The sequence below is a fragment of the Diabrotica undecimpunctata genome, chromosome 7, assembly GCF_040954645.1.
Source record: "Diabrotica undecimpunctata isolate CICGRU chromosome 7, icDiaUnde3, whole genome shotgun sequence".
NCBI classification, from domain to species: Eukaryota; Metazoa; Arthropoda; class Insecta; order Coleoptera; family Chrysomelidae; genus Diabrotica; species Diabrotica undecimpunctata.
Window position 1 is genome coordinate 146,442,555 of NC_092809.1, and position 26,401 is coordinate 146,468,955.

At 32.4% G+C, this 26,401-nt stretch overlaps 2 protein-coding genes across 2 annotated transcripts; both read right to left on the bottom strand.

Annotated features, from left to right (window-relative positions):
- Window positions 1-61: 61 nt before the first annotated feature.
- LOC140446005 (dual specificity mitogen-activated protein kinase kinase 4-like) lies at window positions 62-16,845 on the bottom strand. Its single transcript, XM_072538490.1, has 6 exons — window positions 16,607-16,845; window positions 11,493-11,667; window positions 8,189-8,489; window positions 7,836-8,135; window positions 6,619-6,845; window positions 62-5,290 (listed from the first exon to the last, which is right to left on the bottom strand). The coding sequence occupies exons 1-6, from the start codon at window positions 16,638-16,640 to the stop codon at window positions 5,125-5,127; spliced, it is 1,203 nt and encodes a 400-aa protein (XP_072394591.1). The 5' UTR covers window positions 16,641-16,845; the 3' UTR covers window positions 62-5,124.
- A 275-nt stretch (window positions 16,846-17,120) lies between these two features.
- Window positions 17,121-25,453, bottom strand: LOC140446006 (SET and MYND domain-containing protein 4-like). The gene is made up of 3 exons (XM_072538491.1): window positions 24,853-25,453; window positions 19,411-20,375; window positions 17,121-17,555 (listed from the first exon to the last, which is right to left on the bottom strand). The coding sequence occupies exons 1-3, from the start codon at window positions 25,228-25,230 to the stop codon at window positions 17,234-17,236; spliced, it is 1,665 nt and encodes a 554-aa protein (XP_072394592.1). The 5' UTR covers window positions 25,231-25,453; the 3' UTR covers window positions 17,121-17,233.
- Window positions 25,454-26,401: the final 948 nt, after the last annotated feature.

Consider the following 26,401-nt stretch of genomic DNA (forward strand, 5'->3'; position numbering starts at 1 on the left):
GAAAGCGAAACGTCTTCAATAAATAGATGAAGTAGCCACCTTCTTTGTCTTTTATTTCTCCACTTTGACCGAAAAACCCACCACTCTTCGAGTGTACCTTAGTTTATTTTGGATTGACGGTCGTACTCCTTTTCTCGATACATATATATATATATATATATATATATATATATATATATATATATATATATATATATATATATTCGGCGTTTCAATTCATCAAAGCCCTTTGAAATCTGTAAATCTTTTTCTGTTTTTGCAGTGTAGATAGGTTTGTGCAGAAACATTTCCGGTTTAATCCCGCTCTTAGTATTATTAAAGTGCTTAGAATAACATAAACGTGAATCATCTTTTCTTCGAATTTTTCAGATATTTTCACGAAGTCCATTGTTCATATCTTGTCCTGATCTAATTCACAGATTATGTTGTTGTAAATGTAATAAACCATTAAACCGAAACATACTTTTTATTTATTCCATTTATTCGCAAACGCATGCAACTGTTGTGTGTTGAGTCTGTTCTTTATTTCACGATATTAAAAACACCCGTCCAATACATGTTACGAGGAGTAACTACTTGTGTACTGGAGAAACAGATGTAATTTGTAATATGGAAGTTGCACTTTTGATTTGTAAGTATTTTTTTATAGACTTTATTTAGCTAAAACCCAAAGTAAAATATAAAATGAAGAAGTGTTTCTATCTATTACCTAGGAAGAATTATGTTGATTTTATTTATTGCACTAAATTGTTTATTTATAACAATTTCTCTCTTTTCTTGTTATTTGCGACATACAAGGTGGAAATTTGTACCGGCCGATCTATTCAATTTACGCAAAAAGACGGATGATCAACGAAATTTCTTTAATGTATTTTTGCGAAAAATAAAATTGTTAAAACTTTCGTCTGAAGCTAGGCAGCATTGAAAACAAGTCCAAAAGGTAGGAAAACTCCGCCAGAAATTACGCAGCGAAGCCAATCCCATCTCCATCAATACTTTTTATATCTGTTAGAAATTCTGTTTGAAGTTGGGCAATACAAGTAAAGTAAAAGTAAAAAAAATCCGTAGGCAACTGTTAAGTCCCTTTTTTATGAATAATTATTACAATTTCTTCTTTTTTAAGTTTCATATGGGAAAAAAGATTATTATGTACGATCATTTTGGAGTTTCATGATATATTTTTGAATATTCGATAAATCTCCACCCTGTATAACGACGATCTAAAATGGCAAGTGTTTTTATCAATGTATCTGTCTAACTAAGCGAGCCAAAACCATCTAAGTCTCCTATTAAATCATAAAACTTCTTGTTTAAACTGTATATTGGTTGTATTCTAAGAAGCGTATTTACGAAATAGTATAAAAGTCTACGTAAAGTAAAAGAAATAGTAACAGTACATATCAGATGGCTATATGTTAAGAAATAAGTAATTTACAAAATCGCGTTAGATTTAGCTCTATAGAGCTTTCGTCACTATTTATCGAGCCATCTTCAATTAATTGAATACAATGACCATTCTTAGCCTTAAAACATAATAAATTTAAGATTACAGAAGTTTTATGATTCAACAAGAAAAGGGATAACTACCTAATGAATAATGCTAACAGGATTCTTTAATTATGTTACATCACCTGAGATGTCTCAACAACTATATTTCTAGGATGACGAACGAAACAAAAAACATTGAAAACCTCATTATTAACTGCTTACCTGTTAACCTTATCGTTCAGTCGATTCTATAACAAGTCATTCATCAGCTTGTTATACGATATTTTAAAAAAGGCATCGAGTATAGTTCGTTTATTAAAAACAGGCGGTGAGGTCACGAGAAAATTCGAAATATTATCAAAACTCGATAGTTTGACATATGCCAAACTTATGACATGTCTGTATTATTGAAATACAAAAATTCTCAGTAATTTTTTATAAGTAATTATTGTGTTAACTCTTTTCAAAACCTGCTTAATGTAAACGAGCTATATGCCGCTACTGTTAATTGCTGGAAATAAGAAGTATGCCTGTCAATAATTTTTGTGCCTTTTTTATAACGCCTCCAATCGAATATTTGAGCAAAATATGAAAACATTTCGATTATAAATCGATTATGGTAAATTTGTATGGTGGTAGTTAACAGATGGATATTTTTTTAATTGTTTGCCCATTATTATCATAGAGTTATTACTATGGACATAAAATAAAAAGTTAATTATAGAGAATAGATGAAAGTTCACGTCAAAAATGGAAAATTGTTATTTGAAATTGGAAAAAGCAAATTCAAGGAAGCTCAAATTCGAATATACTTTTTGCAAAAACAAGAAAAACGATTTAAAAATTAGAAATGAACAATTTTTCTTACTAAACCTAACCTAGTAACTTAAAAAAATAATTTGCAGAATAGTTATAATTTACTTAAGATATTATAAAAGCTTAATTTTGAAAAAATACTTCCACAGTAATTTTGAGTAAAAAAATTTATTGGGATGGCATAATTATAGTTATATCAGAGAACAGAAGAACACAGAGAAGCGACACAACGGTCCAAAAGCGGGTACCATTTTTGTATACGCATGCCCGATTCTGGTTGTTTAACTGTCAAAAACACGTGCTTAATTTTTCCAATTATCGGTCTAATTATGTTAGTATGTTATGTATCCAACAATTTTTAGTTTGAGCATTTTAGTAATTTCTTTGTTTCGTTTAAGAGCGTAGGCGCAAAATTTCGGGCCAATGCTTTTTAAATGCAATCATTTTTTTCGAATCCTGAGAAAACTAACAAATATTTTTGAAAAATTTAAACGCAGAATGAAAGATTACATTATTACCGAGGGCCGAAAGTCCCTTAGAATAAACAAAACGTTTTTTTGAATGAGATATTTGAAATTAAAAATCACACTAAATTTTCTCTTTTTTTTTCATCCCTGTAACTTATTAAAATAAACATTATAGAAGTTTTCAGGGAATTTCGGCCCTCAGTAATAATGTAGTCTTTCATTCTGCGTTTAAATTTTTCAAAAATGCTTATTAGTTTTTTCAGGATTCGAAAAAAATGAATGCATTTAAAAAGCATTGGCCCGAAATTTTGCGCTTACGCTCTTAAGAATTTATATTGTGTGGTATGCCCACTGACTATTAATTTTCTGGTTGTTAGCTGTCATTGGCGGCTTGACCACGTAACTTCAAAGGAGTGTCGCTTCTCTGTGTTCGTCTGTTCTCTGGTTATATACACAATACAGATAAATATCGTACTCAGTCTTATAACGATAAACATAATTATTTTTAAATAAAGACTATTTTTGAGTTTATTATGTACCCGTATTGATGTATTATCCAAACAATACATATCAGAAAAAAATTAGTTAATTATTGAGGAAATTTAGTAAAATATCTAAGCCGTAATAAATACCCTGAACATGCACACGAACCTCAACGCATATGTTTACTATACTATCCACAACACATACGTGTAGTATTTTTGAACAGAGTATTTTTTAAAAGATTTTTAGCGAATTATAAAGCTTTTACGAAAATTACTATTTTTTATTTTGTTCAGACATTTAATAAAATATTCCAGTTACGTTAATCTTAACACATTCTTACCATTAAAAAAAAACACTAGTTATGCCAACCAAAACACACGTTTTTACTATTTTTGTGCATAATTAAAGCCTTTAAAGTATTTTTTACACAATGACTAACTTTTACATGATTTTAAATCAAGTTTTAACAAGATTTCTACTGAATTATAAACAATTTTACAAGATTTTGTATCGTAGTCATTGTACGTTAGTGAGTTTTGGCAAAATTTTACCAAATTTACTAAAACAAAGCATTGTGTAATTTTTGTGCAATTTGCCGTAAAATGTTAAAATTGTAAACTTATAATAGTATTTCTGCGGAAAATTACAGATTTGTCAATGACTAAGGAGATATATCAGTTTACTTTAGTAAAAATTGTGTTTGGAAGTTAGGCATGACGATGACTTATGCACTGATGATTAAAATAACTTCGTATATTTCGGCTTTTAGGTAAAAATTTCCAATTATTTAAAATTTTTTGTAACACTTTTACCGCTTACCGAAAAAACTTTTTATTTGAGCTTTTTTAAACTTTTTAAAATACCAAACAAAAATTTTCCGTTTTTGAACCGCGACCAAAATGTATATAATTACCAAGTTTTCTATGTATTTGTTACATTTTAAGTCAGTTACACGCCATCGATGACATTTCTGAGTTGCCACAGAAAAACTGACTTTAACCGGGGCACCACAGCAACAATGAACTGTAAGTTGCCTAAATTTGGCGCAGATCTTGGCAAAACTAGTGAAATCTAAATTATACATCACTAGAATACCGTAAAACATAAATAAATGAATATGTTTTTGTTTTATTGTTATGTTCTCGGTAGTTTTGAACTGTGTTTTACACGAACGTGTAAAATTCCCTACTCTAAGCATAGTACCATAATTGTTAAAATTTGCCCCGAAAGTTATGCAATATAAAAAGCACTAGTTGAGGTTGTACACAGTATCAAAAAGTTGTTGTTTTCTGAAAGTATGCAACATATGTTGCATAAAACGTTTCTCTCAAACTGTATTCCTAAATTTCACAACACATCAGGAATTAACAGAAAAGTAGAGTTACACAGTAACATAAAATAATAACAACGAATTGGATGTCCTGTAAAGAGAAAATGGTCAATAATAAACTTTTATATCCCTCTCTTAATGCAACAAAAATTACTCACAGGCCTGCATTGATTTTTCCCATAGTTTATTCTTATTCTGATGGTTTATTCACATGAATTAAAACATAAAAACGTAAAAAGGTTTTACACTATGCTATTTTTGGTGTTCTTCAAGAGATTTTCTAGATATTCCGTATGTTATCACTGTTTAAGAACAAAATGAGCTAAACAAAAATTGGGAGATCAATTTATAACGTACTCTTTTTTTAAAGTTCCAGAATAACGTACAGAACATCAAAAAAGGTTGTCTCTAAATTAATGAGGCTTGTATCATATAGGCTTCGAGCCATTATATATATATATATATATATACTTATGTATGTATATGTATTATATATACATATATATGTATATGTACTTATGAACGTATGTATAGTTTTCATTGTAGATTTGTGGTAAATGCGCTGATGCCGTTGTTCGCCATTTCGTCCATGATTTCAGTCACGTAAGCTGCCACGTCTATCTCTTCTCTCTGCGCTCTGAGAATAAATGGATCCTGTAGGAGCTGTTTATACTTCGGCCTCTGATTTTCTTGTTTAATTAGACTAGAAAGTGACGTAGATTAGAATCTAAGCAATTTAGGTTGAATAATAAAGAAAGGTAAATGTAGACCTTGTCTCAAAAGAGTTTTTCATGGTTGTGAGATGTGAGTAAGTTAATCAAATGTGTCAAAACAATACTAACAAATGTGATTTTATGTAATATTCCGAAAAGAACCTGAATTTGAAAAAAAAGTCAAAAAAACAATTTTTTTGACCATGTTTTCATAATTAGTTATTTTTGGTAGTTACAGATTTGAATGTTTAAATAAAAACGAAAACTCTGACAAAGTAATATAAAAAAAACTGATTTTAATAACATTTCCGGAAAAAACTGAATTTGAACTGCAAAAAATTTCTACGTTTGACAAAATACATAAAAATTATGAACATTGGAAATTTTTTTAACAATTTACTATTTTTGGAAAATATAGACATGAAAATATTTTAAATTGAATTAAAAACAAATTTAAAAAATGTTTTTTTGGTGTAAATTATTTTATTACGCGGAGGAAAACTCAGGAAAACGTACAAAATCAGAAAATTGGTATGTTTTTTGCTGTTACTGTTTAGAATAATAAAATAATGATACATTTTCAACAATTTTTTTGTACCTTATCTATATGAGTACAAGAAACCAATTCGCTAATGATTTCTGCTTAGTTGAGGAGACATGTCGTGGAATGCAAATTTTAGATTCCCCATGTCTCTATTAACATCTTTATCAACGTCTGCTATGCCTTGCAATTTTTAGAAGGCTCAGATTAAGGCAGATATCTGAATTGTGTTTCGAAACTATTTTACGGATTTAATATCAGATGTCGCTATTGCGTCCGTTTCGAAGCCATTTTATTGTTGCTTCTTAAAGACAGGAAAGATTTATTTTTCACGTTGAGAACGCCTATGAATAGCTGTTCTGATGAGCTTTATTAAAGCGAAATACGTATAAACAGATACATAGACGCTTTGTACGTGAAATGAAATCTTGACTGTCTTTTTCATTTAATTCGGATCTACTCTGTATGAGTACAAGAAATTAATTCGCTAATGATTTCTGCTTAGTTGAGGAGACATGTCGTGGAATGCAAATTTTAGATTCCCCATGTCTCTATTAACATCTTTATCAACGTCTGCTATGCCTTGCAATTTTTAGAAGGCTCAGATTAAGGCAGATATCTGAATTGTGTTTCGAAACTATTTTACGGAATTAAAATCTTTATTTTTAATATATTAAATTGTATATATAATCAAATAAATAGCTTTTTACCACAAAAACAAAGATTTCCTTACTATCAAGCTGATAATTTTTCATCTCACCCTCGCATAGTACTTACCAGGTATTCACGAATTCTACAAACTCTGCTGTAAAAGTGTTGGCGTTATGACTGGTGGATAACCTGGGTGGGTCGCCGTTGACTACTTCGTGAAGTTGATCAAAAACGCTCGTCCATTTCTTGAAGGGGAAATGACCGGTAGCCACTTCCATTAAAGTTATTCCTAACGACCACACGTCACTTCTTACATCATAGCCTCTTGCGGTTTGAGGATCGATTCTTTCAGGCTGAAAATTACAAAGAAATTTCACTGTTTGTTCTGTAAAAAATAATTTCATTTTTTTTCTTGACTGTGAATAAAAAAAGTGAAAAAACAAAAAATATGTCAAAATAATATGATTTTTATATAAAATTTTCCGCAGAATCTGATTTTAAGTTGTAAATTTTTTTAACTTTCTAGAAAACGCGGAAAGCACTGAAAATTGGAAAAAAAATTAGAAAATAATATTATAAATGTGCGTTTTGGGTAAAATTTTCTAAGGAATTTAAAGATAAAATTTCGCAGGATTTATAAAGAATTTGGAGAAAACATTTCCTTGCACTTTTTTAACATTTTCCATTAAAGAATTTACAATTTTTGACCTATCTCGATCTAAAGTTATTTGGTAATAATAATTACCATTAATTAACTGATTTGAATTAATTTTTTAGAATTATATAGGGATATAGTTTGTCATATTAATTTTTTCGAACTGTAGAACTAAGTAATACATTGACTATTTTGTAACAAAAATAGCGGTCAAAATGACCAGAAATTATGCGAAATGACTGACAAATGGAAAACAGACCATTTATCCCTAACAAAACCCATGACGGTGGCGGTTTTAGAAGGAATTTGTTCCTATTAATAGAGTTAAGGTTAATATATGATCTAAGGGTAGTGCTAAGAAATTTCTAATTTGGAAATACCATCGATTCACTACTTCAGAATTATCTAATTATCACTGCCAGAAGCGTATTCGGGAATATTTTCTTAAAACAATAATAATAAATAAAAAAAGTATAGAAAACTCTTTTTTAATGTTAAAAATAAAAACTAATAGCGGATTCATTCCAGTTAAACGTGGGATCAATGTGCTTTATCTATAAACCCAAAAATAAATGTGTTTGATACATTTAAAGACCTTGAACGCCAAAAAATTGCAAAAGTGTGGATCGTACGGACCATCTTTGAAAGAAATTCTGAAATAAAAAAATGAAAGCTCAAATAGACTCACCGCCATATATGGTCGACATCCTGCATCCTTAGTTCTCGCGATGGAGTCCACCAACTGTCCCGAAATGCCGAAATCACAGAGTTTAATATTACCTCTCTTATCTAAAAGAATATTGCTTGGTTTTACATCTCTATGGATGATTTTGAGTTCTTCCTTGAGATAGTTCAGTGCATTTACAGTCGCTAACGCTATTTTTCCTAAAATCGGCTCCGGAATTCGAGTTTTTAATCTCTCGAAGATGAATTTGTAAAATTTGTCTAGGCAAGTGTCCATCAATTCCATGCAAATCCAACAGTCACCCTAAAATACACAGTACAATAGCGATAAACTATAATATTCCGATAATTACTTACCTCTTTAAAAAGCGCTCCATAAAACTGAACAATATATTTGTTTTCGCTACTTTTCATGATAACGTCCAAGTCCATGAGCAGCTGCTTCTGTTCTTTTTCGTCGACTGTGGATCTGATCCTCTTAACTGCTACTACAGTTCCTGTCGCCTTGTGAATCATCTTGTTTACAGTACCGAAACCGCCTCGGCCGATCTCGCCTAAATCTTGAAGATCCTCGGAGGTGAAGTCGTAACTAAGACCCTTAATTTGAAGCTTTCCTACTGAGGTCATCGAAGGGGGACAAGGTTTCAGCTTGGTTTCACTAAAATATAAAATTAGAATGTCATCACCAAGAATAGAAACACAGATATAATTAAAACGGCGAGATACTACTTGTAAAGTGGGCACAGAGTAACTATCTGCATTACAACTTCGATGTCAAAGACAAGGCCACCTTTAAATTGGTGGCATGCAATATCGATTACCAACCAAGAGAAAAGTATTTCCCAACTTTTTGCTTAGCACAGCATTGGAGGAGTATTACCGAGATACGTGTCCAAATACAGCTCGCTACAACCATTAAGCGACCACGCCGTAACTTTAATAAAGCTAACTGACCCGTTTTTATCAACGAATTTGATAAACTCTTGCGATGGATCCCACTAACATAAAAAAATTATGCAAGGTTTAGAGGTGCAGTAATTTCTACAGCACACAAATACATTTCCAGATGCTACAGTAAGCACTACATATCAAGATGAAGTGAGGAAAGCCAAAACCTCTACCAAAATTATCTTGAAATAGTCGAAAACGCCATTTCGGACGAACTTATTTTAAGTCAAGACTCAGCTAAAAGAGCAAAATGGACAAACTTGAATCCCTAGACTTGAAAAAAAATCTAGTCATGAAGCGTGTTCCCGTCTAAGAAAAGTTGGAAGTGACAAACCAGCGACACGACAAAACGGAAGTCTCAAATTCTATCAAAAAACCTGGCAAGACCCCTGGCACGGATTGCATACTCTCAGAATTTCTGATCCATTGTGGAAAATTTGCAAAATTCAAAAACCCCTACAAATAATCCAAAATCACAGCTATCCTTAAGCCAGGAAAACTAGAGACAAGTCAGAGAGTTACCGCCCCATCGACTTAGGTCACCTTACAAACTACTCGAAGACTGATCCTCAACAGAATTGGTCAAAAGCTATTTCAAGAAATACCAATTGAACAAACAGGATTCAAGCCATAAAGACGCACCACTGACCAACTACTCATATAGAGGCAGGTTACAAAAGAATGAATTCAATACGCTACAGTGGAACGAGGTATGAATGATATGGAGAAGAGATAACGTCCTGGTTACCTGATGAATATGGTGGGAGGGTCACAGGAGGGTCTGTTTTTTCAGATAGGCGTTCAGCTTAGACTCGGTGATGAGAGGGCTTCATGCGAGATAGCGTATTATTAGGTTCGTAGACACTTTCTTTGCCCATATCTAGGTTTACCCTGAGTATATGTTCATTGATATATATCCAATTGCATATTTTGTTGATACTTTCTTTCTATATCTTGTTAACACTACCTGTGCCAAACAAAAATTAATTCTATATAGTATCCTTCAATAAATTATCATCACGGTTCATCACAGTTATTTACGTTCTTGCTGATACTTTAAGTCCGCCCCTGTAGTCGGTTGTTTTCTTATCGGCGCACCGCGATAAGAAACTATAGACTCGAATCGACTTCTGAAATGTCAAAGTCCTTCTCACTCAGCACCCGATAATAATATATTGTTCTATGTTTTATGTTATGACTACTTATCTAAACATTTTAGCTTGTTTAATGACGTTTGATCCTATCTTCGTAATATTCATGCAGTTTGGTTTTTACTGTTACACATATTTCTTAAAAAAAACACGATTGGTTTTTACAATTCCAGGGTCGAATCCTTTTGTACTATTCTTCTTCTAATGGCGCTACAACCCTTTGTTAGTCTTGGCCTGCTTAACTTCTTAACTTAACTAATGTTCTTCCATTCTGCCCTGTCGGATACTGTGGCGAATTAACAAACTATGTACTATTACGAATTAATAGTAATTAAATAAAAGAACTACGCCTGAGAATGCTTCGATGTTACGTGTTCTCTACTCTTCTTTATGGCTTGGAAGCGTGGACACTAAAACAAGTCCATCTGAATTTGGCCGCCTTTGAATTTTGGTGTTACAGAAGAATCCTACGGATATCATAACTATCAAAAGACGAAAACTTGAGTACTTAGGACATGCGATGAGAGGGCAAAAATACGCATTATTACAACTTATTATGCAAGGCAAAATCCGAGGAAAGCGAAATGTGGGAAGACGAAGAATATCCTGGCTTAAGAACTTAAGGGAATGATTTGAATGCAGTAGTGCAGAACTTTTTAGAGCGACAGCCAACAGAGTCCGTATAGCCATGATGATTTCCAACCTTCGATAGAAAATGGAACTTGAAGAAGAAGTAATTAAATTAACACCAGCTATATTTCCTTCGATAGCCCTGGTGAGATGAATGAACTTTAACTCATAGGTGCAAATAATTATCAAAACTTAAATGGTTGCAATAAACAATCAAAAACAATTTAAAGGTTCAGGTAAAACTAGGTGAACTTACCGTTAATTGAAGAATTAATTACCATGATTTACACTACTTTAGGAAACAACGAACAAAACGAATTCAATATGCGAGTTGCGTCTTTCCCTCTTAACGACTTAAGCTCTTGTGTTTTAGCGGGACGCATTCCTCAAGCCCGAGCGGTACCTATGGGATATAGGAATACAGGGAGGACAAATGTATTGATTAGTTCACACAACCATATTTGAATTTAAACAGATACTTTCCTTCGCCACTGCCTAATGTTCATGGTTTTAAGATCCCTTGTACTATTATCATTGATATTATTAGGAAATGGTCATGCACATTTAATTAATAAATATACAAAAAAAGATTCATCAACAAGATTCCGATATACACAAAATTGTAGTTTTTTTTTTAAATTGCTTTTTCATTTTTTTAAACGCGAGGATTTATAGTTAGACCCCTTCACTCACTCAGACTAGTCATCATTTGCGCCTCATTTTTGAAAATACACAGACGACCCCTTAAAGTACAATATTTGTCACAATTTGTGCGACAAAAACTTTTAATCTCTATATTTAACGAGCACATTTTCTGCGTAAATATCCTTTATTAATACGAACAAATTTTGTTTAACCTGATCAAATTGTCTAAATCTACCGATAAAATTAATTCCTATATTTTTACTTGGACATCTATTTAAAATGCTTACCGTATCACTATAGGTGGTTCTTTTGCCTTTGTCACAGGCGGCAAGCTCATTTTGGGGCGATTATTTGCAGCTGCAACCCCCACTTTATCACCCCCAGATAAAGGTCGAAAAGAAAACGCATTTGAATTGCTGGCCTGCGAGAAATCGATGGACTGCATACCAGATCTTCTTGGAACTGTAAATAAAAGCAATTTTGACCTACAGCTGTTAAAAAAAAGTTTATTTATATTACATTAAAATAATAAGAAATAATGAATTGGTTGGCAATGCGAGTCCACTTCAAACTGGGTTGTAGAAATCAATTACAGAATTATTCACAATCTATTTATCTAACTAGTGACGACTGGTTTCGACCACTACAGTTTTTTGGCATCACCAGGTCGTCGGTAAAGTACAATTAAATATTATATTATTATTAAATCTTTGTGACCTGATGATGACCAGATTAAGATTACATATTACATTTAACCGTTTATACTTAACCGTATAAACTTAAAACCCGTTATTTAATCATCTACACTCAAAACATTAATGGTTTAAAATGATAAATAATTATATATAATATCCTCCAACAAACTTCACTACATTATAGTTGATTTCTTGTCAAATTTAGTAAATAGCAGTATTATTTCATTAAATAGTGCGTGGCATCTTTACTGATTAAAAAAATCGTAATTTAGTGATTAAAAATGATTGCCGATATTCTAAACATTCCTACAACTAGTGGGCAATATAATTTAAGCATTATGGGGAAACAGGAAGTAACTTTGATAAAAAAGGGCAAAGCCCAGGTCATCGGGCGAAAAATATTTGTACAAATTTGCAAAAAAAGTCGAAGAAATACTCTAAGAGAAGAAGCAGCTGAATGAAATCATGAAACTGGATTAAATTTGTAAAGGAAATGCTGCCGCTAGCGGATACATAAATCTGCCTTAAAGCTTTATAAGATTGAATTACAGGTAACAATTTAAAAGTGAAAAGAAAGGAAAAGGACAATCAAAATTAGGTGATTACATACTAATCTACAGTGGAGTAGCAAAAGAAAACAGGGCCAAAGAAGGTGTAGCCTTTCTAATACACCAAAGATACCAAAATCACATCAAAGAATGTCAATCCATATCAGAAAGAATAGTAACAGCAAAGATAAGAATATAAATGGAAGACCTGAACATCATCGAAGTATATGGTCCAGAAAATAACAAGCCTCAAACAACAAGGGAAACATTTTATGACCAATTACAACAAGTAGGAGATCAAGTCAGAGGGAAGATGACAATATTGGGGGATTTTAAAGCTCGAATAGGCAATCAAGTAATACCCGGAATTAAACAAACACATAACGAGAATGGTAAAAACGAAAATGGAACTGATAATCAACTTCTGCAGGAATAACGAACTTAGAACAAACACATTTTTTGACCACAAAGGCCTACACAAATATACATTTAATAAGACCCGTGGACAAAAATCTATGATAGATTATGTTATAACATGTATAGAGATATATAGAGATGTATAGAGATATACATCCATCGAAAATAATCGACGTAAGATGTCTCACTCAACTCAGCAGATGGATGTAGCGACCTTAACCTAGTACATATTATGTAAAATAAGAATCACCCTGAAATACTTCACACCCAAGAGAGCGGCGTCAACACAAACAAAAATCAAAGTTGAATGACTATATACGGAATTCACGGAATATTTATATAGAAAAAGAATATCAGAAAAGAACGCTGGGAATAAAATAATATAAAACGATAACATCGAGGAAAGCTGGGAAAAACTCAAAAATAACATAATCAAAGCAACAACAGAATCACTTGGAGAGAGGAAAGTAACGAACACTAACATATCAAAAAGGAAAACATCATGGTTTAGAGAGGAAGTGAAGGCAAAATGTGAAGAAAAGAAGAAATCCTTTTTACAATGCAGAACACCACAGGCATATAACCACTATAAACGAATCAGACATAAAACGAATACTTGTTAGACAAATAAAAAGGGAACACTGGCAGAGCTCCTCAAAACAGATGGAACACGACTTCTACGTAACACAAAAAGAAATATGGAGAATGATCAGCGGACAAAGAAAAGAGAGAACGAACTAATAAAAACGAAACACATTCAGATGGAATCGTAGGTAGACTACTTTCGATCCCTATTTGCTAAAAGTGAGGGTAATGAACCAGCAACACCAGAGGTGACGACAAACGAAGAAATAAATATTGAGGAGGAAGAGGTAGAGGAAGCATTAAGGAAATTAAAAAATAGAAAATCACCAGGAGAGGACAGAATACCGAACGAACTCCTAAACAGAGGACCAGATCTGACCAAACAACTAATCCAAAAATAATAGAACAAAACAGAATTTCTCAAGAATGGAGATCAAACATTCTAATACCTGTCTTCAAAAAGAGAGACAACTCGGACCTGGAAAATTACAGAGGAATAATTTTTTAAACACAACAAAAAATTAACAACCAAAGTGATAACAAATAAACTGAATGAAATTGTAACACTAATAGAAGAACAACAAGGTTTTAGGTCAAGAAGATCATGCACCAACACTATATTTATAATGAGGCAAGTGCAACAGAAATCATTAGAATGTAACAAACCGGCATATCTATGTTTCATGGACCTTAAGAAGGCATTTGAGCCTTAAATTAAAGGGTATTATCCACTTATTATACACAAGAGATACCCTATTGAAGCTGGCAATGGGATAAGACAGGGAGATTCACGGAATCCTCTATTGTTCAGCCTGATTATGGATGAAATAATAAAAAAAGTGAGAACTAAAAAAGGATACCAAATGGGAGAAAAACAACTTAAAATAATCTGATTTACAATGAATGCTGCAACAATTCAATATAACCTCCAGAAAATTTAACATGTTAATTTCCCCAACAAAGACAAAATGCACGGTTATAACTGCAAATTTACTAAGATGTAAATTGGAGCTTGAAGGTCAGATAATATTCAGAAATGTACTTGTTGAGGGACTTAAATTCTTAACAAAAGATAATGTTGGGCATTCCCAATGTGGATTCACACACATGAACAAATTTTAGAAAAGTCACTAGAATATAATTATAGATACACACCATTTCTTCGTTGACTTCAAAGCAGCCTATGGCAGTGTTAAAAGAAGTAATAGTATATATCACCTGTTATTTAAATTGACAAAACTAACAATGCAAAATGTAAGGTCATACATTAGAATTCAATGGGAGAATTCTACATTAATAATGGTCTAAGATATGGATATCTATCTATATTCAATGGATTGACAAAAATTCTCACATTTGCTGATGATACATTATAGTGAACAGAAGTATGAGAGATATAGTGTAGTGTTTTACAAAGTTTATGAATGCAGCAAGTGAACTAAGTCTCATAAACTGGGTATTTTATATATGGAAATTAAAAATGGACTTTATTATAAAATGGCAAGAGACTACTTGGTATCTTTAAGAAAAAAAAAATAGTGTGAAATTTTTTTAGGGCCATAAATGAAAATGGTTGATGTGTCCAAGGTATAACCAGCTATATACAGATCCAGGTATTATGAAATTTATTAAAACGCAGAGGCATTAAAATGGGCTGGATTGATGATGTAGAAGAAGACCTTAAGATTCTAAGGGTAAGAAGATGGAGGGAGGTTACTAAAGATAAGACAGTAGTGATGACTTCTCTGCGAACAGGTCAAGATCCACAAAGAATTGCTGAGTCAGTTTTGATGATATATTATAAATAAATAAATTGTCACGTTGCTTACTTCACTATTTTTTATTTCTTTTGTCAAATCATGCATAAAGTTACAAATTATAACAAAAATGATATTAACAGGTAAATGTTCTAAACATTTAAATAAAAAAGATTTGTCTCAGAATTTGTTTTAATACTAAAAGTGTACACATTGATTAAAACCTTGTTACATTTTAGATTTAGTCAGACTATTAGCTAATAGAAGACTATAAGATTTTTAGTAACTTTTTTTGGTGTAAATCAAGCTTTTAAACATTTCATTGTTTTTAAATAGGGAATAATGCAAATGAAAGTTAAAACTTTGTGCTGTGTAGTATAAAAAAACTTAAAATCCTGTGAGTAATTAATTTTCTATCACCAAAATGTAAAAACAATCTCTAAAAGTCATTTAACTAATTGTAGTCATTGTGGAACTTGTGTATTTATTAATTCAATATTCTGAAAAGAGCCTGATAGTGTAGGACTACTGATACCACAAATGCTGTGACATGGGCAAATAACAATACAGTTATGCTTTTACTTAAAAAATACAATATGTTTATTTCAGTTTTATAACAACTTCTCTGGAATTAAAAGTTCTGTAAATCTTTAGATCTTTAAGGAGATAAAAGTCAGTTATTTCCTAATTCTCTACTATCCTGAAAATCTGGCAACATAATGAGAAAATGTCAACATGGAATTTGGATGCAAGGGATTTATAAAGAAATAGCCAATACAAATATAATTTTTAAATATCACTGTTATTGGTATTTATCAAACAATTTTTCCATTTAGATATCAATAATAGTCAATGTTTTATTGTATACATTTTTATGTACTACTAATATAAGAATATTATAACATTTATCCAAATTACTTTTTGTATAATTAATGTAAAAAACGCCGTTTTTGTCCTTAATTTCTATTTCACAAAATTTAAGCTTTTAAATAAATTTGTCTGAATTCTTGTATGCATAATGTTAAATATATACCTATTCTTTATTATTTTATTATCTTTAGTATAAAAACTAGTGTTGATGATTTGTTCCTAAAATAAATTATCTCCAATAATTTCGAATTTGTTTGGTATTGTATAGATGATTTGGATATTTCCACCATGTAATCACCAAAGCTCCTAATGAAGTCTATATATAAATTACAGTTCGAAAAACCATCATATAGATTATAAAATAGATAATTAATGCAGTGGAATTTAACTACAGCTAAATGACCGATTCAAAATATATTTTGAACTAAAATTCTAAAACAATTTCATTAAAACATTAAAAATAGCATAATCTGCAATCGTGACAGGTAAATATTTACATAAAGATTAGCAAAAATAAACAAAAACGTACCTGGACTGGGTTGATTGTCTATTTGATCTGCCATTTTGCTATTTTCCAGAAAATATAGTACTGACAATAATTTTTAACCAACAAGAAAGTATTCCAAAGGTACCATTACTTTAACTATCATTAGTAATGAAACTTAACATTTTTATAATTTCTTTAGGTACTTTTTATAACGAGTCAGAACGATTGATAAGATTCGAGCACAGAAACAAAAATCATTAACCTTGCAAGTTTGTCGAATTACAAATAACTTCTGTCTTTGTCAATTGTCATCTAGTCAAAAGGTTTTTATGTAACTGGCAACGTTGGGACTGTCAATTCTTAAATAATCTTTTTTGAAAACGATTTTTGGAGTGGAGAACTTAACGTCAAATTTTAGTTAAAATGTAATTTTCATTATATTCTAACCGATGGATCTAACTCATATATAAATATAATATTTATCTTTTTAGGATTTGGACGTTTGAACAGGTGCCGAAAGGTATGCAGCTAGTATAACAGACAAAAGTAATACAAATATTTTTGGTAGGTATATAATTATTTTCTACTGTTTATTTTATAACAGCTAAAGTATACAACATACCAAACAACAGACAAAATTTTTATTATCAATTTCAGAAACATTGCGGATTACGTTCTTCTGACATTGCCAAGTAAAGCGTAACACTGTTTCAAGACTTCCTGCATTTCTGCAAACATTCTACACGGTTGGCTTTTTTCTAGTTCTTTCATTTTTGGTAACAATTTTTGGCAAATTTGATCAATACACGCTTCGTTTCCTTTTCTTAGATTCATTATATCGCTATCTGTTACTCCCGTCTTGAAGTTAGGTGAAGATAAAAATTGGAGTATTGGCCAATCCTTTATACACACTTCACAGTTACATTCGAAGAAATATTGTTTTTTTAGATTCAGTTGACGGTCTGGTTTTGGCATTAGGGCATAATGGTATCTAAAAATTAAAAATATGTTTCTTTTATAACAGTTTAATACTAATGAGTTTTTGGTACAACTTAAATTGGAAAAATACTATATTATAAATATATTATAAAACGAAGACAGTAGTAACAAGGAAATGGGTTTCATGATTATTAATTACATAGAGAGTTGTAGCGAGACAAAGATATATTTTAGCAGAGAAAAGACAGATATTTATTTTTATTTTTAAATGTTTTAGCATTCTTTACATAGCAGGATTTTGAATTGCTTTTAAGAAAAAAAGTGTTGCGCCGACAGGAACAGAGCAGAAAAAAAATAAACAGAGGACCATTCAGGATTGAACTAAAATCTGGAAAACTAAGCTAGGAAATCTTGAAATTACTTATGAAGAAAGGAATTGTTATGGACAATAAAATGGTAAAAAATTTAATTTATATTGAGATAAAAACAAGATAGAATAAGAACAGGATAGAATGGGTTGCCTTTCCGTTAGAAGACAATACCACAAAAAAATAAATAAAATGCTAATCAGAGGACTTCTGGCAACCACAAAAGAGGAAAAATATGAAGAAGGTTTTTGCAGTAAAAGTAATTGAGGTAATAAAAGTGAAAATATGGTCTCAAAGAAAGTGGACAAAAAACCATTACCATTTTTTATGGTAATCGTCTAAGAGTATGTAGTGAAGCAGCCCTTCTAATATAACTAACCAGCACGTCCGAGCATGAGCCTGGCACGTCTAACCAAAATTCGTAAAATATGGAGAAAATAGTAGGATCTACTATTGTAAAAAGACAAAGGAAAACCTTACAACAAGCTGTGCAAATTGCCAAGGGGAACATCCTGCTAGCTAAAGAGGATGTCTCAAATTCTGCAAAAATAAAAAGTTATGCACACGTTGCAGAAATTAAAAGGCAACCCCAAAAATAATCAATGTACCATAAATAAAGTGCAATAAAGAACAACTGTTCAAGCAAATGTACCGTAATTTGCTGTGGATTCTCTAGTGCAACAATTGAACCAATTCTCAGGCATGATAATATAAAAATTAATCAAACTTTTATCAACTTTCAACCTAATGGATTGGACTAATAATATAGTAATCACCTGCGAATGGACAGACATCAACGTCCTGGATAAATTTATGAACAGACTGGAGCTAGCTGTCATCGCAATGCAAGAGAATAAACTTAATGATAATATAAGAACAAAAATTCCAGGTTATGACATCTACAGAAGATATCGCAGTCTTGGACGAACAGCCAACGATCAAGGTCGTGAGTCGCTAGCAGGGCACACATACGAAAAAGAGGGAAAGTAAGAGGTTTTAAGATGGCAAGAACATATAGGGGGAAAGGTGTTTAACTAGTAAGCCTCTTTAATGCTATGTCATGCGATTGAGCGTGGTGGTTGGATAGCTTAGGGGTCAGTGGAGTACAATCTCCGACGGGACGTGATCCGTTTCACCTTCAGATATAAGAATTTCTTAGTAGGCGGACTCTCATATCACTAGGAGCTGTAATTTATCAAATCTGTATGTCCGCGTCTGTTTTTTTTTGTGCAAGAGACACACAGTGGTTATTATTTCTGTCATCCAAAGTAGATGGGGCTACAGAGAGATATCACTGTGTGAAGTGAGATGTTTGACTGTTACCGAGTCTGCCTTCGATCTGATAGTGCTTTAATAAGGAAGGAATATCTGCGTAAGAAACGTCACAAAGAACAAAACTGACCATCAGACAAAGATACGAAACATAAAATAAGACATTTAGAGAATAGAGCAAAAAAAAAAGAAAAACCATGCTGATTCGTCCGTGTTTCGTGTAAAGGCTGATCAATAAATTTAAATTCTAAAAAATGTTCATCTTACCCATAATTGTCGTAGCATTGTTCCCCTTTAGCTATGCTTCTAATAGCTCTCAAAACGACAGTATTTCCGTGGCAATGTCTCACAACATTAGGATTGCAACAATGGTTAAACAAACTTAAAAACGAAAAAGCACCTGCACCTATTTCTTGAGTCTCGAAATACCCTTCGTTCGTCCTACTTAGCTCTGATATTTCGTGGAAATTGCAAGGTGCAGTTTGAAAATGTAACAACAAAATCTCTTTGAACATTTCTTCTTCTATGTCGCCAGAAAAAAACTGCGTGTGAGTTTTCACTAAGTTAAAAATAACGGCAGCTGTTGTTGATCGTTCAAATAAATCAGCTACTGATCTAGACCGAGTGTTTGTCACTAAATTATGGATTTCTTTGTATCTGTCAGATCTATACTTGTTATTTTTATCGATACTGTCTAATCCGTTATACGTTTTTATTTCACTATAGTAATCCCTCGTCAATATAGCTAATTTAAGAGGCAGTAGCTTCATCTTGTCCAGCTGTAAGCTTCGTAATGTTTTTAGAATATTGCATTCATATTTGTGATACTTCTGGGCATCTTTTTGACACTCAGAGCTGCAATACAACACTTGCGTACAGTTTGGACATGGTACTAAATTGTAGCTAAGCCTTAGACATTCGTGACAATGGCTATAAAATTCCGATGCTAAAATTTGACAAAATGGTTTTTCTACGGCTAAAATATCACCTATTTCGATGTTTTCTTTGGCTACTACATGTCTTCCTTGTGTTGGTGTACTTTGAATTTCTAATAAATTTGTGGCACATGCTATCGATGGCGATTTTAAGGCTGTTGGTAGGTCTGGAGCTGGTTTAAAATATGGTTTTCTGCCTTTCTCTGATTGTACTTGAGATAAGGCGTTGTTTTTTCGTTTTATTAATTTTGGTTGCAGATCTTTGGGGTAGTTATTTTCAAGAGATTTTTCTATATCCTAAAAATAATATATTTGTTAATAAACGACTAAAGATTGTATATAGTACCTTATAAATTATAAGAGATGAGAAAAACCAAAACTTTATGCGGTCTATCTTCGTAAGTAAATTATGCAAACTAATAAATTAAGAACAAAAGATTTTGAAAATACTTTAGATATTTAGGCGAGCGGTTTACCCCTATAAGCTGAGCATCAACCGACTAAAATTCTTTTTGCATTTCTAATGCACCAAACCTTTTTTATTCGATTCTATATATTTTTCCAAGATGAAATGTATTTTTTTTTTAAATTTTTACAAGTGGGCCGGCAATTGTTATTAACAAATAACTTATACAAAAAAGCAATTTCACCGAATTGTTTTGGAATCAATTTTTTTAGGTGTATCTCATCAAAATAAACGCTTTTTCTTTCTTGATAATTTGTCGAAAAATGCTTCCTTTTCGAGTTATTTGCATTTTTTTGTTGAAAAAATGCCGTAATTAGTGATTTTTGGGATTTTTTTTCTAAAAAACTACTAAATGAATTGCAATTTTACAGATAGCTTTATAATCTTTAAACCGGTCGTAAGTTGGTGAGTTGAATGAACTATTGGTCTATATTGACTATAATAGTAAAATGAAATTGTTGTATGTGGCTCTGTTAAATTTGAGTAAAGAGAATGAAAATTAAGGTGTTATGAGAAAATTTTGATAAACGGATAGACTACGAAAGGCTGAGGTCCCCAGAGAACCGAAGCCAAACCCTAAGGGAATTGTGTAGAGAAGTAAAATAAGAATTTAATAATATGGAATGGGTGGTGGATGATGGATGATCTGATCTGAATTTGGGAGTGTCGAAATAGAAGCATAGAACGTATTGGTTATAGTGATTAAGACATGAAGTTTGGGTTGAAAAGAAAAGAGTGGGATAGGTAGAAAGTAAGATGTATTGGAAGAAAGGTTTTTAGAGTGAACTAAGGGAGATGAGTATTAGGTGAACTAATAATTAATATGGAATTTAATTGTAGAAGTAAATTGGGGATGTAAGTTAGGAGAATAGTTGGCGATGGAGCGGGAGAAAATCTCGATTGAATGAAACATGACGATTAACGCAATTTGGGCTTTTTTGTTTTTCTTTAAGAATTTCAAGATCTTCGTATAAATCTAATTTGAGGAAATTTTTTTGGGAGATATTGTGGATAAGTGAAACGTCTTCTGGGATATTGAGGGTGTGGTTGTGTTCTTTGAGATGTTGAGAGAAAGTGGAAGTATTTTCTCTTTTTATGTGCTCTAGAGAGCGTGAAGAAAGAGATCTGCATGTTCTACCTATGTAGGTGGCATTGCAATCTGAACATTTAAGTCTATATACTCCACTCCGGTTCATATAGTTGATAGGATCTTTGGAATTAGAAATGTGTTGTCCCAAGTTGTTGGGTACTTTGAAAGAAACATGGGTGTTTTCAACCGAACGTTGGATTAGATTTCGAATATCTCCAGAAAGACTTTCATGGTAGAAAGGGAGTGAAACATAGTTGGGTTTGGTGGTAAGGTCTCTGGGAAACGCAGTCTCCCGCAGGGTCTTAAGGCGTTTTTTGTGGATGAGTTTGTTGATGATGTTGTGATCATATCCGTTGTTGACTGCTATTTGTCTGAGTATATTTAGTTCTTTTTTGTAGTTTGAATCTGACAGTGGAATGCTTTCTAGACGATGGATGTAACTATGAAAAGCTGCGTATTTATGTGACATGGGATGGTTGGATGAAAATGGAATTACGTGGTCAGTCTGTGTGGGTTTCCTATAGATACTGAAGTCGAAGTGGTCATTTAATCTGGTAATGGTTAGATCAAGAAAATTAATTGACATGGAAGATTCTAGTTCCATGGTGAACTTGATATTGGGATGAATTTGGTTGATTTTGGAAAGTAAAAGTTCAGCTGAATTGGAATTACCTGAAATGAAGACTAAACAGTCATCAACATAGCGAAACCAGTGTAGTATTTCAGGGTTTTTCATGATCTGAGTGGATTCTAAATGATCCATAAAGACATCAGCTAATAGAGGGGAGAGACAGCTGCCCATGGCTAAGCCGTCAGGTTGTCTATAGTAATTGTTGTTAAAAACAAAGAAATCTTGATCTAAACAAAGTTGTAATAGTTGGATAATGTAGTTAGTGGTAGATGAGGTAATGGAGTTGGCTCTTAGAAGTGAGTGAACCAGATTAATTGTTTCTAGTTTGGGGACAGAGGTGAATAGATTGCTAACATCAAATGAAAGCATAGTGGTGTTGGGGTGAAAATTAATGTGTTGTAATTTTTTAGGACACTGATGATGGAATATTTATTCCGAAAACGTTTTGTCAATGCAACATAGCCCAACTGGGTTTTTTATATACCTTTTTATAAAGGATTTTATTCAAAAATTTTTAATATATGGTATACAGCCAAATACAGGAACTTTGTTTCCTTGTGGATTTTAAATTAATTACTCGCTTTAATTTACGATTATACGTTTTTTAATGGAGGTAGTTTTCACCCATAAACAATAAAAAGCAACCAAAGTCCAAAAGTGAAGTGGAAGGTAAGTAGAACCTAAATCCAAATTTTCATCGTCGTATTTCACGTTCTTTTACTGGAGTATGAACAATAGGCTTCGAACAACACACTGGTAATTTTTAAATTACTTTTTTTTTAATTAAAGAGAGCATCTAAGTCTTTTCGTTGCTTTGGTTCTGTTGGAAGTGCTTCACGATAAGGACGTTTTGAATTTTTTGTTTCACGTGGATTAAAAAATTTTGTATTCTAGCAAGTTTAGTAAGCTGTTTTGTTAACTTGCTATGTAATTGTCTTCGAGGGACATTATCTCCAGTATACCTATTGCGCCCTTTATAAGGTTATCAAATGTAATACCTGAAGACCAGATTCAATATTAATTTCGTCGTTATCGTGAAATGTGTATAAAATCAAAACGTTTTTAACACACCTAATGCGTGGTAATTCGTGTGGTTCTTTTGCATACAAAAACACTACTTTTAGCTTCACGAATTTTTGTATATAGAAATAAATTAAGGATTTCCCCTTTGGAAATGAAGTAATTGTCAACGGTAACATTTTTGCATCCACGGCAATGCCTGAACATACTTGCATCATTTGGTAACTGAAACTGGCCATTCCATTGCTTTCCAGCGTGTATCTCTAGATTGTGAGTATAAAATGTTCTTGTGTTTCCTGCCGTATATATTTTGATGCCATACTTCGTGAGTTTATTGGCAATATATAACTTAAAAAGGCAACGTCACATAAACGTCTCCACCATTTCGTATATGATAATGTACTCTGCAAGAGAGTATTGGACACATTTTTCAACACAATGATCAGAAATATACCGCAACCGAGATAGATTACCCTCTTTTACTCTTTCTTGATTAGCTGCCTTATGATTAAATCGATTAGCTTGCACTAGCAAGTGAAAGCGGCTCTAACCCACATAACAAAACATACATTACCAAAGAGTGCATTTCTTCAATGTCAGTCGGCAAGTAATCTCTCTGTTGATATTTAGGTCTCCTCAAGTCAATCTGTAGATTTGTATATTCCACGATAAGATCAATAACTTCATGTGAAAGAAATAATTTCCAGAAATCCATTTATTTGTTTTAGCATTTTTATCGCTTATAATTACTTTTGTTACTCAATTTTTTTCAATTTACTATAGTTTATTGTGAGTCACCGTTCAGTCCCTTAAGGATGAAGATACTCCACAGCGAACTGCTCGTTGTGCGTATAAAATCCGTTATATTCAGACTGTACATCTTCATCTGAGAGATTACACTATCTTCTTCTTCTTTGTATGCAGTGCTTGTTTTCAAGAGTTGGTTATCGTCATATTAACAAGCTGATGAAATGTTTCCCGATCGGCAGCTAAAACAATCCCTCGACCATTCAACCTGTCCATTGTGTAATGTTACGCAGCCAGGGCAGTTGTTTTCTTCCGGCCCAGCGTTTTCCTTTAATTTTGCCCTCTAATTTTTACCCCTACATGGATTACTATGATGATAGATAAATTAGGAGTTTGTAGACAGACATTACCGCATTATTGGTCTTTTTTGAAGGAAAATGTTAAAATTTTAGACAAAATCTACTAACGCTGGTGATGGTGAGTTATGGATGCTCATAGATAAATAAATGCAATAAAAAAAGCTAAAAAACGAGTACCAGTAAGATAACGTAGAATTAAAGGATACAAATAAACAAACAAAGAAAAGATAATATAATGCACTGAATAAATTTTGTAATTAAAATAATGAAGTAAAGGAGAATGCTAAAAAAATGTAAATATAAACAAGAAGTCAAAAATACATTTAAAGCATATTACCTTTTTCTCTGACAATCTTCCATACAGATATCAATATGCCAAATAATAAGTATAGAGAGGAAGAAGAATATAGGAACAATGGTTGAGAGAAAGTTGCAGATAATAATAAAAGTTTTGTACTTACCTTCAAACACTCTTCGTAAAGTTCCAATTCAAATAAAACAGCAGACCTATTGGCCAACGCTTTTGAAAAATTATCCGAATTTTCTTCGGCATTTGCTAAACTTTGTGTATATAACTCAAGCGCTTCTTTTAATAGTTTTCCCTTAAACTTCTGGTTTCCTTGTTCTCTTAAGTTTACGGACACTTTATCACATTTTTGATCTTTAACAAACTCACACGACACTTCATACTTTTCTAACAGTTCAGAAACAAACTCAACTCTTTCACAGTTCGTAATTATTTTGGAGAATTGTTTTGAGACGTTATCAACTTCGTCGTTTTGTTGAATTGCTTTCAACAAGTCTTGGAATATAGTTTGGATACTATGACCGGTTTTCATATTTCCGGCAGGTGCGATTTTATCAATATAATTTTGTGTAGACCAACCAGTTATTTATATATTTTTAAAGATAAGATAAACAGGTATCAATACATATTAATTAACTTAACAAAAGTGTATTGTGTGCGTATAAAAATAATTTACGGTATCGTTTCATCGAGCATATGGTCGAGGCACCAGTTCAGTTGTCTCTATCTATATGATATAATATATAAAGCTTCCTTGTCTATTTCAGCCGTCTATTTTCGTAGTAGTGGCGTCGCAGGAGGTCATTTTACGTTCATTGCGCTAAGTCACTGTACGCGTGTCTTATTCATTCAACACACGCCGCATTCTATAAGTATACAGGATGATCCTTCCGTGTTTACTAATTGAAACTCAATATAATGGAAGAAAATAAAAATCAGTTGCGGTTTATAATATTTGAGTTTGGAAGGCCCACAAAGTAATATAGCAACTTTTTCATGCAAATTTGAAATATTTGCATAGTCACTATCACTAAAATGTCCTCGTTCTTGCTGTTACAGTATATAAATATAAAATGTTTAATATTTTCAAGAGTAGGGGAGAGGTAGGTACAGTGAGACGGTCGGAACACTGAGACAAACGCGGTAGAGCTTACCACGTTCGGTATTATAAGGTAGAACTAAACGAACATGCCTATTACCACCTTAAAGTGAAGCAAACAAGAAACCATTAAGATTCAACAAGAAATGTTTTAGTTATCGCTGGTCATTTGAAGTGAGTGCATCGTAGTAAATATACCGTATCCACGTGGCCGCTGTTTTCACGAAAATTGAAGTTTCTTAGACAAGGTAGGTTATTCTAACTACAAAGTAAACCATTTTACGAAACAATTAAATTAAAACAAACGATTTTTGTACATATTTTATTAGTTTTTTTTCATATATTTTTATTAACGATTTTTTAAGGAACAGTGAGACAACACAGCAGACGGAACAGTGAGACGCGTCTCACTGTTCCTTTACTGTCTCACTGTTCCGTTATAGTTGTATACGCCAGGTCATTTGCAAAATAATTTCTCTTACAGAACGAAGATGCCAAGAAAAAATAAAACAGATCGGAAAATAGGAAGATTCTCTAAAGATATGATGAGACAGGCTGTTGAATTAGTACAAGGTGGCACTTCTATACGGCAAGCAGCACGAAT